Source organism: Hyla sarda, chromosome 6, assembly GCF_029499605.1.
Source record: "Hyla sarda isolate aHylSar1 chromosome 6, aHylSar1.hap1, whole genome shotgun sequence".
Classification (NCBI taxonomy): Eukaryota; Metazoa; Chordata; class Amphibia; order Anura; family Hylidae; genus Hyla; species Hyla sarda.
Genome location: NC_079194.1, coordinates 97,560,910 through 97,578,327, shown reverse-complemented (window position 1 = coordinate 97,578,327; position 17,418 = coordinate 97,560,910). Strand labels below are relative to the sequence as shown.

Below are 17,418 nucleotides of genomic sequence, written 5' to 3'. Positions count from 1 at the left end.
AAGTCAAATTTATAAGAGGTAGCTTGGGATCAGAGCTTCAATTTAACTTGCACCCGATAGCAATGACGGATTTGTAGCATAGCTTCTCCAAAATAAATAAAGACTGCAGGTTGTGGATAGAGGTGAACAGTGCAGACATCAAATGCCTCTGACACAGTATCTAAACGGATAGAAAAAATGCAGAACACAAACCCTTCTGATCCGCATGTAAATATTTGTAGAGGGAAGTCAGGGCGAGAGGGAACACAGGATTTTAACTCTATGCTTTATGCTAAAAAAATATAGAGATCTTCTGGATTAAGGTGTGGGCAGTTTTTAGGATGTGTTTTAGGTGCACTGCTATATTAACACTCTGCTTGGTGTTTAGGCAGTTGTCACCTCCCCCTCAACTCCGGTTGAATGAAGGCTATTAAAAGGGGTACTCCGCTGCTCAGCATTTGGAAAAAATTGTTCCGAACGCCGGAGTCGGCGCCGGGAGCTCGTGACTTCATAGCCCCACCCCCTCGTGAGTCACACCCCGCCCCCTCAATGCAAGTCTATGGGAGGGGGCGTGACGGCTGTCACGTCCCCTCCCATAGACTTGCATTGAGGGGGCAGGGAATGACATCACAAGCTCCCGGCACCGGCTCCAGCGTTCGGAACAGTTTGTTCCAAACGCTGATCAGCAGAGTACCCCTTTAAACATAAACAGGTATCCCATGATTATAACTTATCACCAAGCCGGTAGGGGACTGACTCAACTCCCCTCCTCACCCCCATCCATTGCAGGAACCTAGGACCATGGTTTTCATGGAGCAACAGAGGGCATTGCTCTATTTACTAGCTATAGGATTGTTGAAGATTGCCACCGCTCCACTATCTTCAGCAGACCCATTGTGAGTGAACAGAGTTGCAACCAAGCATGTGCACTGTACTCCACCATTTGGAGGACAAGGGTCCCCATTAATCAATGAGGGTCTCAGTGGTTAGAACTCCACAGATCGGATACCTATCTCAAATCTGGGGACAGATAGGTTAAATGAGGGCAACAGAAAGTAAAGCAGGAAATGCCTCCCAGCGTAAAAAGGATATAAATGGATGATTAATACCAAGTTAGGCCGGTTTCACACAAGCATAACACATTTTGGGTCACCAAATTCAATCAGCTGTGACTGGGAAATTCAAAAATGCCTCCATATTGTGTGAACCAGCCTTACTGTCTTGACCAAGGGTATAGCATTAGTTATCACAAAGGCGGCAATTGCACCCAGGTTCTGGTGTCTTAGGTGGCTGAAAGAGCCCGCTGTCACATGAGGATTAACCATTTTTATAACTGGCACATGATAGTTAGGGACCTTGATACCATTCTGCATTGGGCCCAGAAATGTAAAGTTATAACTCTGATCTTGACCATCTAAAATAAGGATATGTACTCTTAAATATTGCTATAGTGTGGGACTGCTATTGCCCTTTAATTAAGATACAAGGGTAGAGGGACGACATTTGTTGACATTCCGTTCTGTGAAAAATAATACCATTTTCAATTGGCAATGGGACCTCAATAAGGAAATGCTGAAAAAAAAATTGATTGGGACATATTTTCAGTTTGACTCTAAGCCAGGAACTTAATAGCTTCATTCATACAGAAGCAGTACGCAATAGTCACAACGCATTATTAATTCCAGCCGTAGGCCACACTAAGCAGTTTTTTAAGCTATTTTTCGCGCCGCTCTGCTTTGTGAAGGTGCCACTACACACGTGAAAGCCAACATGAACTTTGTCATACTCCAATTGCTCTACTAAGGTGTAATGGCACCAATACAATGAGAGGGTAAAGGGAATCTGGCATCCCATAGTGTCACTAATCACATTTCCAGGTAAGCAGTAAAAAGCACCTTCACAGGTATACTCCATTAGATCGGAGTATTTCTACTTGTGAGTCAAGCGTTGTGAGTTTATCATACATGCAGGGAACACCACAGGGTGGGGCCAATTACCTCACATGCCGCGCATTTCCATTCCAGAGCAGCTCACAAGCAAAAGTTTCCAAATCTAATGCTATGCCTGTGAAGGCGCTTTTAACCCCTACCTGGCATTGGGATTATTTACACCAACAGATTCCCATTATTACACATCAAATGTAAAAGGCCCACTCTATTTCAAAAGAACTATGTAGAGATGAGATCTATTTCTAAAGAGATGTATCCATCAAGCCGTTCTGATTTGTATGGTCCATATGGGTGCCAACCAGCTATGCTTTAAAGTGTAGCTCCCACCAAGTACTATATATTCTAATTTGTCCCTACCTAGTGGTAATCTAGCCCTAACCCCCTACCTGGCTTCAAATTTTTTTTTTATCGCTTTAATAGAGTCGATTTAGTGCTTCTAAATCTGCTCTATAAAGCAGGACAGGAAGCAGCGCTTCCCAGCAAGCGTGACGTCACGGATGCCTTGCTGGGCGCTTGCTTCCGCTCTCAGATCGTCTATGCATGAGTGTTATTTATCTAATGTAGTTGGAAAACAGCTGGAGGCACCCTATTAGATAAATAACACTCATGCCTAGTGCTGGGCGGTATACAGTACTGGTATGAACCTGATACCGTTTTTTTCTCCCAGCGGTGTCACAAGAATGCCTCCCGCGAGCGCGATCGCTACCATCACCGCTAGCGGGGTCCCTGTGCCCACTAGCGGTGTCACAAGAATGCCGAGCGCAGCTCTGTGCCCCGTCCCTGTCAGCTCTCAGAGTACGGGAACAGATTTAAAAGCCTCACGCGCAGCTAACGTAGTACTGTGCAGGCGCAGCACTACGCAAATAGTGTAGGGCTAATAGTGTAGGGACGGGGAACAGAGCCGCGCTCGGCATTCTTGAGACGCCGCTAGTGGGCACAGGGACCCCGGAGCTGGAGCTGGCCAATGCGCGTAGCCCCAGCTATCAGCGTGCTCGCTCTCGCTTGTTTGATTGACAGGCGGGAGCGAGCACCGCAGTGACTGAATTTCGACTCATTGCCAGGCTTAAATGAGTACAACAACATATCAATTTTTTTTACTTCATGACAGTGCCCATTTAAGTGAAAAATAAAAAATCATTTCCATACAACTCCTCTCCTGACTAAAAAAATATTTTCAAACCATGTCAATATAGTGACAAATGACCACAAAGGAAATCCATCTGCCCATACCAGCAACACTCAACAAAAAGTTTTTTAAAAGTTTTTAAAAGGTTATACAAGAAGTTAGCAAAGTTGGCGCAAGTTTACTTATGCCCTAAACTAGGTAAAGTTCTTTAAGGGGTGGTGCATAACTCAGGGATTTGCTGCGCTGATCTTTGAGTTATTCTCTGCCTCCTCATGCCCTGCACTAGGCATATATATATATATATATATATATATATATATATATATATATATATATATATAATTTTGCCCAGACTTAACTATAAATCAACTATGCTCAGGGCAGGTCCAGCACCAGGGGCTGCTTCAGTTTCTTGCTCCTACAAGATGCATTGCTATTACAAATAGGTTCAGGACATGTTATCAGTCTTTCCAGTCACTAGCTCTTTAAATATGTATATGCAGCGATAAGGAAACTTAAATATTTATACCGTTTACAACTTTGCTATCCTATCATCTTCAGGGAGGCCAAATTTATTGTGTCAGGAGAACAAGGAGAGACGATTACCTCACAGTCTGGTAATCGATCACTTAAAGTACAGTATTATGTAACTGGCGTGTAAAGTAATCTGTATATCTTCACATACATAGCTATTAGACATACAAGATGAACAGACTAACACAGTTTACTTTAAGTTTATCCCCTATTCAAAGTATAGGGGATAAGATGTCTAGGCGTGAAGTACCCCTTTAAGAGTTGGCGGCCCTGCTCATGGACATCTGTTGTGATTAAGTGTGGTAGCCCTTGGGGGGTGTATGATAGGGATGGTATGATGTTGGTATATGAGGGGTTAATATTAACCCAGTCACTCGTGACGCCAGGGTGAGGGCTGGTATGCTGAATCTATGTTCCGGCCTATCGCCGCCCTTCCCAGAAGCGATAGGTGCAATGAAATGACTGAAGGTCCACAAGCAGATTTAACTTGAACTTGAATAACTTTACTGCAGTGCTTGCAATATCCAATGCGTAGTAACAGTCTCATAACCGTTCTTAGGTTGCTTAGCGACTGGCAGAAGTTGTGGACCTTGCATTACACTTATAGTCTCTGAATTTAGGGAGTGATGTGCAGATCCGTCCGGATTTAGGGGAAATATTGAGTCCGGTGATACTGCAGAATGCTTAGAGGATGACACTCTATAATTTAGATCATTCAGCCGTTGCCGCAAGGCTCAGGCCTAACTCACTGCGATTTGCTGTAGCTGCCCAAAGCAAACATTTAAAGCAACTCTATGACCAGGACAAAACTTTTAGGTCACATGGCCAGTCCTGAATATCTTTTAGACCTGAAGGGCCTTCAAACCCAGCTAGGTGAAATCCTTCAAGTTTGACCTTTCTTTCTGGACACCTTTCTTAAGTGGGCTCCTGTTCTCAAAATGTGAAACTTTAGCGGTATTGTCAACTTCATCTGTGGATGCAATTGATTCAGTACTGATTTTTCTTGAGCTATCATGTAAAACGTAACTTTTTGTGATACTACTGAAAAAGCATTTCCCACATCAACAACCAACCCTATACTGGTGGGGATCAAGAAGTACAAAACAAAGCTGCCTTCATATGATTTTGCTGACTCAGGTCAAGTCTCTTTAGAAGGTGGACCTACAGGTAGTGCCGGAGACATACATTTCCCAGGGAGTACTGCTTTAATGACTTCATAAACTATGAGAAAAATTAGTCCTGTGCTTTGATATGAAGGACCATACCTACTGTTAGGGCTTATACAGAGATCATCAGATGAGTAATCTGACTACCACCATTCACACAGTTGTGTTCCCAAAGCTCAACTGGCACCAGCCTCTTCACCTTTGGCACTTCACCTCTTGATTTTCGGCCTTTTGGCTAGGATTGGAGAATTTTTATATAGATCCATCCAGATGTCCGGGCAGTATATACTGCACACATTTCTTATTTATTATTTTTTGTTAGTCACTGTGCCCCTTTTTGTGTTGTATTTGTCACTAGGATTGGTCAGGATGCGATAGCTCTTCTGGGTGTCCCTCCTGCCGGTCTAGGGGAAGTGTGTGTGGCCATTAGGTTCCTCACCTCCCTGTAACCCTCAGGCATCCTCTGCTTTGGCAGGGATGCCATCTGTATAAAACTCCTTGGCTGATACCCTGGTTAACGCCTAGGTTGATGCAATTGTGGTCCCTTAGTAGCTTCGGCATAAAGGGACATTGAACCTGGACCCTTGCAGGTGCCTTCTGTCCTGAAAGGAAAGGGTAGGTTTGTTGGGGGCCTCTCTCCTTTCAGAGAAGGGCTTGCGACGGGCCGCATCCTTTTGCAGTGTGACACATTTTCTTGCAGTTGGGTGAATTGAGTACGTTTCTCGGCTTTTAAAGTTCTGAGGAAACTATACTAGGACACAAAATATAATAACTTTTAACGTCCTCCTATGCTCAATCTAAGAAGTTAATTGGCTCCGAAATGTCTTTGTACTATGGACATGTCTTTCTTTGACATGGAGGCAAGATAGTACACCAAGATAGTTCATTGAGGATATTTACTGCAGGTAAAGGCCTATGTCCTATGAATCTACCATAACTTCTAATTTTCCTATCACCCTCTAGTAGATTCGCTTAATCTCTTAAACTTAAAGTTACTAAAAGACAGACACTCCATAAATATATTGATGAAACCCTGGAAGTTTTTGAGATTAACAGGCAGCAGAACCGCTTTTGGCATTGGGAATTTAATACCGCTGCTATTCAACCTGTAATGAATGATGACGGAGAGCCAAGGTGCATATGCAATTTATGTTCCTGAGTCTCACAAGGGTCGGTGGAGCCAATGCTGCTTTAATAGAGGTCACTGGGGAGCTGGGGAAATTTAATTGTACACGTAATGTAGTGTCTCTCAATTCCTGGATGAAATTGGACGTCTGTTTCTGGATTTGATGTAGATGTTTTTCTTCTCAGCAGCTCATCAATTAGCAGCTCCAGAAGATGTTATCAGGTGCTGATAGAGAATTCATTCTGCACAAGCAGGTGACAAGGTAAAAGCAAGGGGTTAAGGCTGACAATTCATACCGCTCAGTACTGTAGTCTGCAGAATAATTAAACTTACAAAGTCACTTTGCTAAAGTAAAATATCAAGAAAAACTCAACTGGGATGAAAAAAGTGGCCCTGACTAGATATCCCACCCTATAAAACCACATTCAATTTCCATAGCAAACAACAGGGTTAGAAACTAACTATGTAAGGATGTGGCTTGGGATCTAAAGCTGTAACTAGTGAGTGACTAATATAGAGGGATGACTAATATAGAGGGATGACTAATATAGAGAGATCTGGTTGTATCACTACATCATCAGTGGTTGTATCACTACAGTATTCCAGATGTAGTCTCACTAGAGCTCTGTATATTGGGATTACAATCCCCCTTCCTTCTTCTGGTTATAGCACCAGCTCTGCAGCCAAGCATTTAACCTGCATTCCCCTAATGTCTGAATTGATTGTTGGTTCATTTTGAGGCTGTCAGGAATCACTACCACAAAACCCTTCTCTTCTGAAGTCTTCACTAACACTGAAATGCAAATACAATACTATGATGTAGGGTTGGGCGGTATACCGATTCATACTGAATACCGAAATTTTTGTGCTGCACGATATGAATTTTAACCCATACCGCAATAGCAGTTTGGCCCCTCCACCTCGGGAACGAATGTATTATCAGCCCAGCGCTGCTGCTGTCCCCACATCGGGGAACTAATCATATGTGACCTGGAGTGCTGTTCTGCCCCCCCACCCCCCAAAATTATTTATTAGCCCAGCGCTGCGCTATCCCCATCGGGGTACTCACATGTCACCCGCAAGCGCTGCCCTCCTCGTCTTCCTGTTTGTTGCGGCCGCCGGCGCTGACACTCAATACCAGTGGTCTTCAACCTCCAGATGTTGCATAACTACAACTCCCAGTATGCCCGGACAGCCAACGGCTGTCCGGGCATGCTAGGAGTTGTAGTTTTGCAACATCTGGAGGTCCGCAGGTTGAAGACCACTGCTCTATAATGTATCCCTATGCCTGGGCTGCAAAAGGTAAACAAAATAAACTTTAACTCATCTTCCCCGTCGGTCTGGACCAGCTTCCTAGGGAATGGAACGTCGGAAAAGCCAGCTTTTTACATGACAGTGGGCTCAGCCTATCACCGGCCAAGGCGGAACATCGCTGCGGACGGTGATAGGCTGACGGCTGTCCGACGTTCATGTCCCCAGGAAGAGCGTAAGGCCGACTTAGGAACATGCGTTAAAGTTTATTTTTGTTTACCTTTTGCATCCCGGGCATAGGGATACAGTATAGAGCGTCAGCGTCGGTGGCCACAACAAACAGGAAGACGAGGAGGGCAGCGCTTGTGGGTGACATATGTGAGTACCCTGATGGGGACAGCGCAGCGCTGGCCTAATTAATATTTTTTTGGGGAAAGGGGGGTGGGGGGGGGTACCGTTCTATACCGTGGAACCGCCATAACTTACAAAAATACAGCAATACACATATTTGGCCATACCGCCCAGCCCTACTATGATGGAGGATTCCTTCTCTCCAAGTGCATTGTTTTTACATTTGGGAACATTTATCTGCAGTTCCCATTGTTTAGACAAGAAGCTGGTAGAGATAAACATTTTCCATATTACAATATTAATATTACAAACATACTAACCTTACCTACCAAACCTTCTCAAAGAGATTATTTTGGCAAGATCAGCCGTCAGTAAAGCCATAAAGTTATATAACATTACAAAATTTTCCAATATATTTCCAGCATCTATTTCTCCTCAGTTCTTAAGATCGCTGCTTGCAGTCATTGAATATGAATATTTTTTTTTTTATTACTTCCAGCACATAATAACCAGCCGGGTTATTTGTTTAGTTTGTTACAAGCTCTGATAACTGTACAGAAACAAGCTGTGCACCTGCGTATCAACCAAGAACGTTTTTCATCCCCTGGAAGTAAATCATGAAGGTTCTTAGGAATGCACAAATTTTGAAAACCATGGAGGAATTTATACAGAAAGAGGATTTTTTTTTTTCCTATAACAGTATTAGCCCCTAATCTTATTTTTAAGGTGACTGTTCCTTAAATAGTCAATACACTTTCAACATATTGCATAAATCAATAGTACAGGTGAATGCAACAAACTTTGTAATGTATGAATGCCTCTTTCACAACTTACCAGGTGGAATAGAGGCGGTGGCTGGAGACAGACACATGGAAAGACTGCAGCAGCTTGTACTGAGAACTATATTAAACCCCAATGCTGGATTCACAGCTTACACTGCTCAGTACTGCTCTATAATGTTCTCCATGCTGCTACTGCTTCTTAAGGTGTGCTTTTGAAGACATAGGACAGCAGAATCTACTACTTCTAAGGGTATAGGTGGAGATTTATCAAAACATGCCCAGAAGAACAGTTGCCCATAGTAACCAATCAGCTTGCATCTTTCATTTTTCACAGGTCTTGTTAAGAATTTAAGAAGTAAGCTGTTGGTTGCTATGGGCAACTGGGCAACTTTTCCTCTGGGCAGGTTTTGATAAATCTCCCCCATAATAATAAGAAACCCTGCTACTCATGTACACACACGTCTGCTTATCCTAGAAATGTGAAGGACCGCTTTGGGTACTTCTAAGTTGCGTTACAAATAAGGATGAGGATCTCATCAGACATGGCAGTATAGCCTGAAAACAGATCCTCTCTAAATATATGTAAGCATATGAAAGAAACAATAGCCATCTAAGAAAAGTGTGGTGTTGACTGCATTATGATTAACACCATGGATGTGCACGCTCCGTCTGTCTCTGTGCTCCTTTTTCCCCTCTAGTAAATCAAGGTGTTTATGCAGTGCTAATGTGTTTACATCCAGAACTGATATTTAGAGAAACACAGCTGCAGCTGTTAAGATAGAGGGACAAGGACCGAGTAAGAGCTTCATTGCTGCACAATCCGTAACAAATTATGAATCCCACTGATCTGCCACCCCAAGCTCAGAAACCAGTCGCTCCCACAAATCACTGCTCGGAGCCCATCACTTGCCATTTGATTTTCCTCCGTGTGAAATATGAACACTGAGATCTGGGAAAATGGCTGATTTACCTCTTCCCCTGAAATTGAACGCCGCCATCAAATCAAGCTCTTAAATGCAAATGACTCCCGGAAGATAATGAGGAGCGCTCCTGTTTCTGGGGCACTCAAAGCCATTTTATAAGTCCTGGTCTTACTCTAATTTATATACTTGACATTGGTTTTTCAGGTTATTTTGAACCTTATTGTGGCTTATCCCATTAATGAAAAATCCCCCCCCCACTCCCTGCACGTTACGCACATCTGTCTGCAAAGTAAATCTCCATCTATTATTTCAGCTATGAAACACACACTGACAGTATACAGCCTCCAGCCACTGGCATATGGCACAATTTGCATGTTTAACAACACAAATACTCGCAGGTTTTAGGTGAAACTGTGAAATATCAACATTTCTAATTAGGAACGAATGCAGAAGAGGCGACGGAATGTTTACTGGATTCTCAGCTCTTGTTTTATTTACTCGTAAAAAAAAAAAAAAATCACTTCCTTGTCTGTTAGTTTTACTAGAACAGTGTAGATATTGAGATTGTAGAGATGAGAATTGACAGCATGGAGATCAGACGCTGAACAGGCATTTCCTGTCTGCACAGAAAGTAAAAAAACTCAAAGAGGAGGATGGCGGTGGAGACCAGGCAATCGGGAAAACTGTGTTGGGGGGGAGCAGGGTGTGTAAGTATGCACAAATTATTAGGCTATTCTAACCATGCAAAATGTATGGTCATTTACATAGGACACAAACAATATCCTTTGGCTATAGTTCGTTTGGGAAAAATAGATAAATATTGGGGATCCCACGATCCCTTACTGTGGTAGTCCAAACTACAGTTCTAAAAAGGGAGGAGAAGAAAAGAACAAGCCAAGCATAAACTTGGTTGTAACTTGTTACCATAACCCCCATAATGAGCCGGGAAGCATCTCCTAGTCCATACTTGCTAACAGTTGTCATTTTGACTGGACAGTCCCACAAACCAGACTACACAGGGAGAAGTTTATGATCGGCTGGATGGAAAATGGACATTTAAAAGGCATTTTCAGTAAAACAGAGGCTTAAAAGGTGCCCCCAGTTTAGACCTATTCTATTCCTGGACAACCCCTTTAACCAGCATAGATCTTCTACCTAAACAGTACTTGATATGGTGATGAAAGGTGTCAACAAAATGTCAGTTCTTCTGTTTCAAGATAGGAGGACTGTGGCCATAGAAGCTGCAAAAGTCTCTTCTCTGTCTGTGTCCTTGACTGTTTGAAAAGGAAATTAAACAGACCATTTTAAGGAGACTTGGGCAATACCCATTCTTTTTGTTAGGACCCTCAACAACAAGCTGACCCCCATATCATCAGCTTTTAGTGGGCTAATGCTGGAAGCAGCTTTACAATATGCTCCATTGAGATCAAGTGAGAAGAACCCTATCTGGCCAATATAGGAGAGTTCTGAGAGAACCCAATTGTTAGCACTGTTGAATTGCAGTTCTACGGTCTTGGGTCTCAGGTCAGATTGGCTCCAATATGTGATTGGGTATGTGGGCCTTATTGGGGTCAGAGACTTCTGTAAATAATGACAATGTATGGAATAAGTTAGCTCTAGGTAAACAACAAAAAAATAAATTAAATAATTACCTCACAGTAGTTGGATAGGTCAGAACCTACCGATACAATAGTTACATGACAGATATATAACGATAGTCAGCAAAGTCCTAGATCTAATGATAGACAGATCAAAGGCAGAAACATTGGCAATTTGACATAACTATAGAACACATTAATACCATTATTTTTCCATCTATAACTGGATTTGTCATTGAGAAACAGCCTCGTAATGAATACCATGCTTGTACTGGAATGAGTAAGCAAAATGAGCAAGTTAATAAGCAAAAGACTTGCTTAATATCCTTGCCTGCTTCAAAAGACACAACAAACTCGAAATGCCAGGCGGGATGCAGAAGAAAACCTCTCACAATGGCCTGTGATCATGGCTGACTGAGCAGAATGACATGTTAGAATACATCGCCGCTACTCACGCCCAATCCCGAAAAAAAAAAAAAAAAAAGTTGACATTTAAATTAGTTTTCAAAATTTGAATGCTGGAGTGCTTTAGACACACGGTATACTTTACCCTGGCACAGAGTCAAAAAATATTACATCAAAAGTGAGCATACTATACTTAAATCTGAGGAAATTCTGCCTTCCGGAGAAATGTAAAATGAAAGAACTTCAAAGTGAAATCTGCATGATAACCAAGCTGTGATCTATGGATAAAGTCCACTGCATGGATAATGTGGATATTAGCCTGGCCACCTTCATTAAACTGAGAATTATCTCCTCGGCCGGATTACTTTTACACCGGTTTCTCATATCCAGTGCTCCAGAACCTCCAACAGGTCATGATTTAAGGATTTCCTATAGATAGGAAACCTGTGGCAGCGCTTATGTAATAATATAAAACCCTTAGAAGTACTGTTCTAAAGCAGGTTGTGTATAAAAGTAGGGAAAATAAGAACAAATGGCATTACATTACATATTTCTGATTGGTCTGTGTTGAAATCCCCACATCGATATAACCAGAAGCACACGGCTATGCGCTTCACTCCCTGGTTCGCCATTTGATCTGTCCCAGTGCAAGAGACAGGCTACTTGTTAAAGGGGTACTCCGCTGCTCAGCGTTTGGAACAAACTGTTCCAAACACTGGAGCTGGCGCCGGGAGCTCGTGACATCACGAGGGGGCGGGGCTATGATGTCACAAGCTCCCGGCTCAAGCATTCAGAACAGTTTGTTCCAAACACTGAGCAGCGGAGTACCCCTTTACGTCTATAGAGCCCATCTCCTGCAATAAGTTGGACCAAATGGCAAGCCAGGGATTGAAGATGTTCAGTCATGTGCTTCTCCCAGCAAGAAGTTGGGGAGGGTCTCCGCAATGACACTCAAGACATTTAAACAAGAAAGAAGAACGCTCCATAGCGTAAAACCGCCACTCCAGGGTCCAATTTAAAGTGGTAAAAAACCCTTACCGAAGGCGGTTGTGTGAACTCACACACAACAAATGTCTGCGTGGATGAGAGCGTATATCTGGTCTGCAGCCTCCCCGACCTAGGCAATATTCAACAGGTGAGGACTTCCAAGGGGCGGTGGGGGATTTCGGCGCTGGCCAAGATCGGACACATCCGGTGAGTATAAGATGTTTTATTCAAATGCATCCTGATGAAGCCACCTAAGTGCGGTGAAACGTGTTGCATTTGAATAAAACATCTTTTACTCACCGGACGTGTCCGATCTTGGCCAGCGCCGATATCCCCCACTGCCCCTTGGAAGTGCTCAAATGTTAAAAACTCAAAACATTTGACAGGTCTGTGTAATGCTATAATTTTTAGGTTTTTTTTTGGCTGGGCTTTGGCTTTTATTAAAGGGGATTATCCAAGATTAGAAAAACATAGCTGTTTACTTCCAGCACAACACAACTCATGCACTCAGTTTGTATGTGGAATTGCAGTTCCACTGCTGTGCAGGAAGACAAGTTGTAATACCACATACCACCTGAGGACAGGTGTGGTGCTAGTTTTGGAAGAAAGAAGCTATGATTTTCTAATTCTGGATAACCCCTTTAGAAAGCAGAAAAAACCAACACCCTTTGCTCAGTACCAGTTCCCTAATGGCATCTACTTGTACAAGTAGTGAGCGGTGATGCATTCACTGTGTGCACGAGCACTTTAGAGCGCAAAGCGAGCATTGTGCCCCCTTAACCTGGCCGGTGAATATAAAGTGTAGAGTAAATGTGTTCCATGAGAAAGCTCTCAACATCTTCTAAATTCTTCTAAAATTTTTGCATTTTTTACCACAATATGAGAACACAGCACAAATCCTAACAAATGATCTCTGGAAGCCTCACCTCCAGTAGACCAACACAGCGATGAGAAGGACCAAGCAGAAGAAAGTCAAGGCAGAGACCACCATTAAGGGAACGATCCATTCCATCTTGTTGGAGGAAGGGCGACTCTCCATGCTTGAGTTACCTGTGAAACAAATTTACAATAAAAACTTTAAGAACAAGGTCGATCATCAGTAGTCATCAGCTGTTTTTGTGGCTTCACTGCTGTGTACCTGAGACCCAAAGATCATTTACATATACAGTATACATAACAAACATCAACAAAACATGTAAGACCCTTGTATAGTAACACCCACTGAGATGGACTGAGATATATCAAAACGTGTGAGAAAAAAATAGAGTGATTTTCCCACAGCAACGAATCAATGCTCAGCTTTCACTTTACCAGAGCCTTAGCTGAGCTGTGATTGGCTGCTGTGGGAAAATCACTATTTCTTCTCTCACACTGTTTGATAAATCTGGGCCATTTTGTTTGACTCAGTGACCTTTGAAGTAAAGTGTTTAAAGGGGTACTCCGGTGCTTAAACATCTTATCCCCTATCCAAAGGATAGGGGATAAGATGCCTGATCGCGGGAGTCCCGCCGCTAGGGACCCCCGGGATCATGCACGCGGCACCCCGTTTGTTATCAGTGCCCGGAGCGTGTTCGCTCCGGGTCTGATTATGGTCGACCGCAGGGCGGGCGGCGTGACGTCACGCCTCCACACCCGTGTGACGTCACGCTCCGCCCCTCAATGCAAGCCGACGGGAGGGGGCGTGATAGCTATCACGCCCCCTCCCGTAGGCTTGCATTGAGGGGAGGAGCGTGACGTCACACGGGGGCGGAGGCGTGACGTCACACGGGGGCGGAGGCGTGACGTCACACGCCGCCCGCCCTGCGGTCGACCATAATCAGACCCGAAGCGAACACGCTTCGGGCACTGATTACAAGCGGGGTGCCGCGTGCATGATCCCGGGGGTCCCCAGCGGCGGGACTCCCGCTATCAGGCATCTTATCCCCTATCCTTTGGATAGGGGATAAGATGTTTATGTACCCCTTTAAGGCATTCTCTGTGACCTGTGAAAGACCTGATCCCATCTTACCCATCTACTGGTGTCACTCTTCATTGTGATCCTGCCTGTGATGATAGTGAAGAGACTGCTGAAACATTTTTTGTTTTAGGAGTAGGGTCACAAGGAGTGCATCCTGCACACTGTGGATGCCCTGACGGAAGTTACAAGAGTGAGCTCCCTGCTGCGGTTGGGTAGATCTGTGTGATTGCCCGTAGTGGCAGATTACCTGCTGTACAAATAGTGCTTGCTATTAGCAGATGCGCAGCCACTTTGAGCAGGAACACAGACCTACCCGGCTACAGCAGGGAGCTCGCTCTTGTGACTGCTGTTGGTGCTCCTTATGACCCTAACCTTACAGAACAAGAAGGTTTTATTTACTTGGTAAAGACAACGAACATTATATAAAAACAAAACAAGACTGAAAGACCTTAAAAATGTTTAACATAAACTTGTCTGATGACACCCTCCCTTTAATCAGTAAGGCCAGTCAGTATTGTAGATATCCTCTTGGAAAATGATCCAGCACAGCTGGCATGGTTCCATTCCAAATAGAAGCCATGACCCAAGGGTGAACGGCCTAACAGAGGCATTTTTAACCTATTCCCATGGTGGGTTATGAAACATAAACCTATTTGCTCATAATTCATATGCATATATGAAATGTTGACTTGGCGTTTCAAATATATAAAATGCACTAAGTCAGCTGTAGAAAATCTAGGAGCATAAGGCAGGAGAGCAGCCTCATTCATAACACTGCTGAGCCGACATTCCCCGGTATTATAATTCACCTCAATGGCATTTATGAATGGGAAACTCAATTATAGACCAGTTATGAATTGCCAGGGAACTAATTACAGAAAGTTGCCAGGTGTCACACAGCAAGACAGCAGAATCCAGAATAAACACCCAACAGAACCAAAAGAGGCGACGCAGGAAGACACTGGGCAGGAAAGCAGAGAGGGAGAGATAGGGAAGGCACGGCCGATAGCACAGCAGGGGTTTATTCTGTTTGCAAATCTAGGCCAGTTATCAGCAGCTACAGATCCTGCCCTTTAAAAGGCAAGTCTTGTAGGGGGCTAATCAGTCAAATGCATGGGGATAGCGTGAACTTTTTACAGAGGCGAAAGCTGACTTTTAGACATGTCTGAGATTTAATTAGAATGGAATGATCTAATCTAACACGACATAGCTCTGTGGATCATCATCACATGGATAGGGCATGGGGTTTCTTACAAAAATGTCCTATATAAAGCTAAATGGTAGCTCATGGTGACCTATTTCTAACATTTTTGTAGGGCAGGTTAGAAATGTTATGGGAAAAACCTGATAGGTTGACTTAGGCTAGGCAAGGCAATACAATGATAGTCAAATCGAGTGTTTGGCACAGCAGATCACAATGTCAGGTTAAAAAACACTCAATGAGTGGACAACATTGTAAGTTTGGCTCAGACTTACAAAGCAGTCTGCTATACTGGGGTACTCAACTCCATAAATTGGCACAAAATGAACGCGTGACACTCTTCAATATCTTGCGTAACAAAATACTTTTATTGTTCAGACATTATCAAAAACGTCTCTGGTGTCTGAAATCCCTTGAACCTGTGTGTTTTTGATACCGTCTGAACAATACAAGAAGCATTGGTGAGTGCCAATCTTCATCTCTATTTTACAATACAATAATAGGGATAAGGGTAGTGGAGAGCATTGTGTAGATCTGTTTCTCAAATACAATGGCTCAATGTTCTAAAAGGAGATTGGGTAATTGTTTAAATCTTCATATAGTCCCTTTAGATATGTGAAGGAGTGAACTTCTACTGTGGCACTAGACCCAAGTGTCACTGACCAAGTGACATTTGTTCTTCAGTGGCTGCCACTACTAGGTGTGGTGCAGGATAAAGACAGCCTGAAATATACAGGTGAAACTCGAAAAATTTGAATATCGTGCAAAAGTCCATTGGATTTCATCAATGCAACTCAAAAAGAAAGGAAGTACGAAGTGCTCCAAAATCTCCTGGTAGACAGATGAGTTGATCCTGGAATTAATGAAGCACAGTGGACCAACACCAGCAGATGACACGGCTCCCCAAATCATAGTAATTGGGGGGGGGGGGGGGGGGGGGCTTTGGTGTTTTCATAAGCTGTAAGCCATAATCCTCTCAATTATGACAAATAAAGGCTTGAACTATCTTGCTTTACATGTAATGAGTCTCTCTCAAATCAGTTTCACCTTTTAAGTTGCATTACTGAGATAAATTAACTTTGCACGATGTTCTAATTTTTCAAGTTTCACCTGTATGTCTGTTTTAACAAAGTGTGCACTGTGCTTATCATATGCAATTTTAGACAATCCATGAGCCATTTAGGACACCATGAAGGACATGTCCAAAAGATGGCCAAAACAGTTCATCAATATCTTAAAATTGGGAAAATGCTCTCAGACAAGGACACTCGATTCCAGATCACCAAGCAAAACAAATGTATATCTCATAGCTTGCATCCTATGTGATCTGGTCTCAAAACAAACAGATCCACATTGAGTTTAGGCTCCTGGTCAATTCATAACTCATAAAACAACAAAAATGTTAACAAAACAATTCTCAAGAGCGTATAAAGTAACATAAACAAGCACAACATTAGAACATATCAGATGAAGACACATTTAAAACAGTATGTGATTCAGACTGCAACATACAACGGTGCACCAGACCGCATGGAAACCATTAAACCGCAAATCTACAACCCTAGATGTTACGGAGAGCATAAGACATCATTCACACTGAGTTACAAACTAAACAGTAGTTGAGCCCCAAAAAAAAAAAAAGTCATAAAATTCAATGACAACAAAACAGTTGGACGTTATTCATCGGCAACAGCACCAAGTGCATTGCGAGTAATTTATTGTACCCTCTCCTCTTTACATTATTTGCTTGGCAATTGGGAAGGCCTGAGGTTAACATGGCTGCCTTCCAATAAAAGAGCCTTGGGTCTGAATCCAACAAGGTAGGCATCTGAATGAAGTTTCCAAGTACTCTGAAGGATCCTGTGGTCACAGACAGGCAACTTGAAGCTCTTGAACCCCAGTGCGAAATCTGCAACATGGCCACCTGATTACTATGTGCCATTTAGGGTACAGGTGTCTTCTTATGTGGTAGATACTTTTTGCCCCCCCCCCAAGTACTAGGGCCATAAAGGTGACTCGTTTATGAGCATCCTCTATAGCTATGCACCAGTGTAGTCCAGTGCTCTGGTTTCCTCCATTACAT

General features: G+C 43.2%; 1 protein-coding gene across 2 annotated transcripts in view; it reads right to left on the bottom strand.

Annotated features, from left to right (window-relative positions):
• The window catches only part of PTPRG (protein tyrosine phosphatase receptor type G), a 530,620-nt gene that overhangs the window by 107,249 nt on the left and 405,953 nt on the right, over positions 1-17,418 (bottom strand). For both annotated transcript variants that reach the window (XM_056524508.1, XM_056524509.1), the window contains one exon: positions 13,104-13,227. In XM_056524508.1, the coding sequence (XP_056380483.1) occupies positions 13,104-13,227 (124 nt within the window). The remainder of the gene's footprint in view (positions 1-13,103; positions 13,228-17,418) is intronic.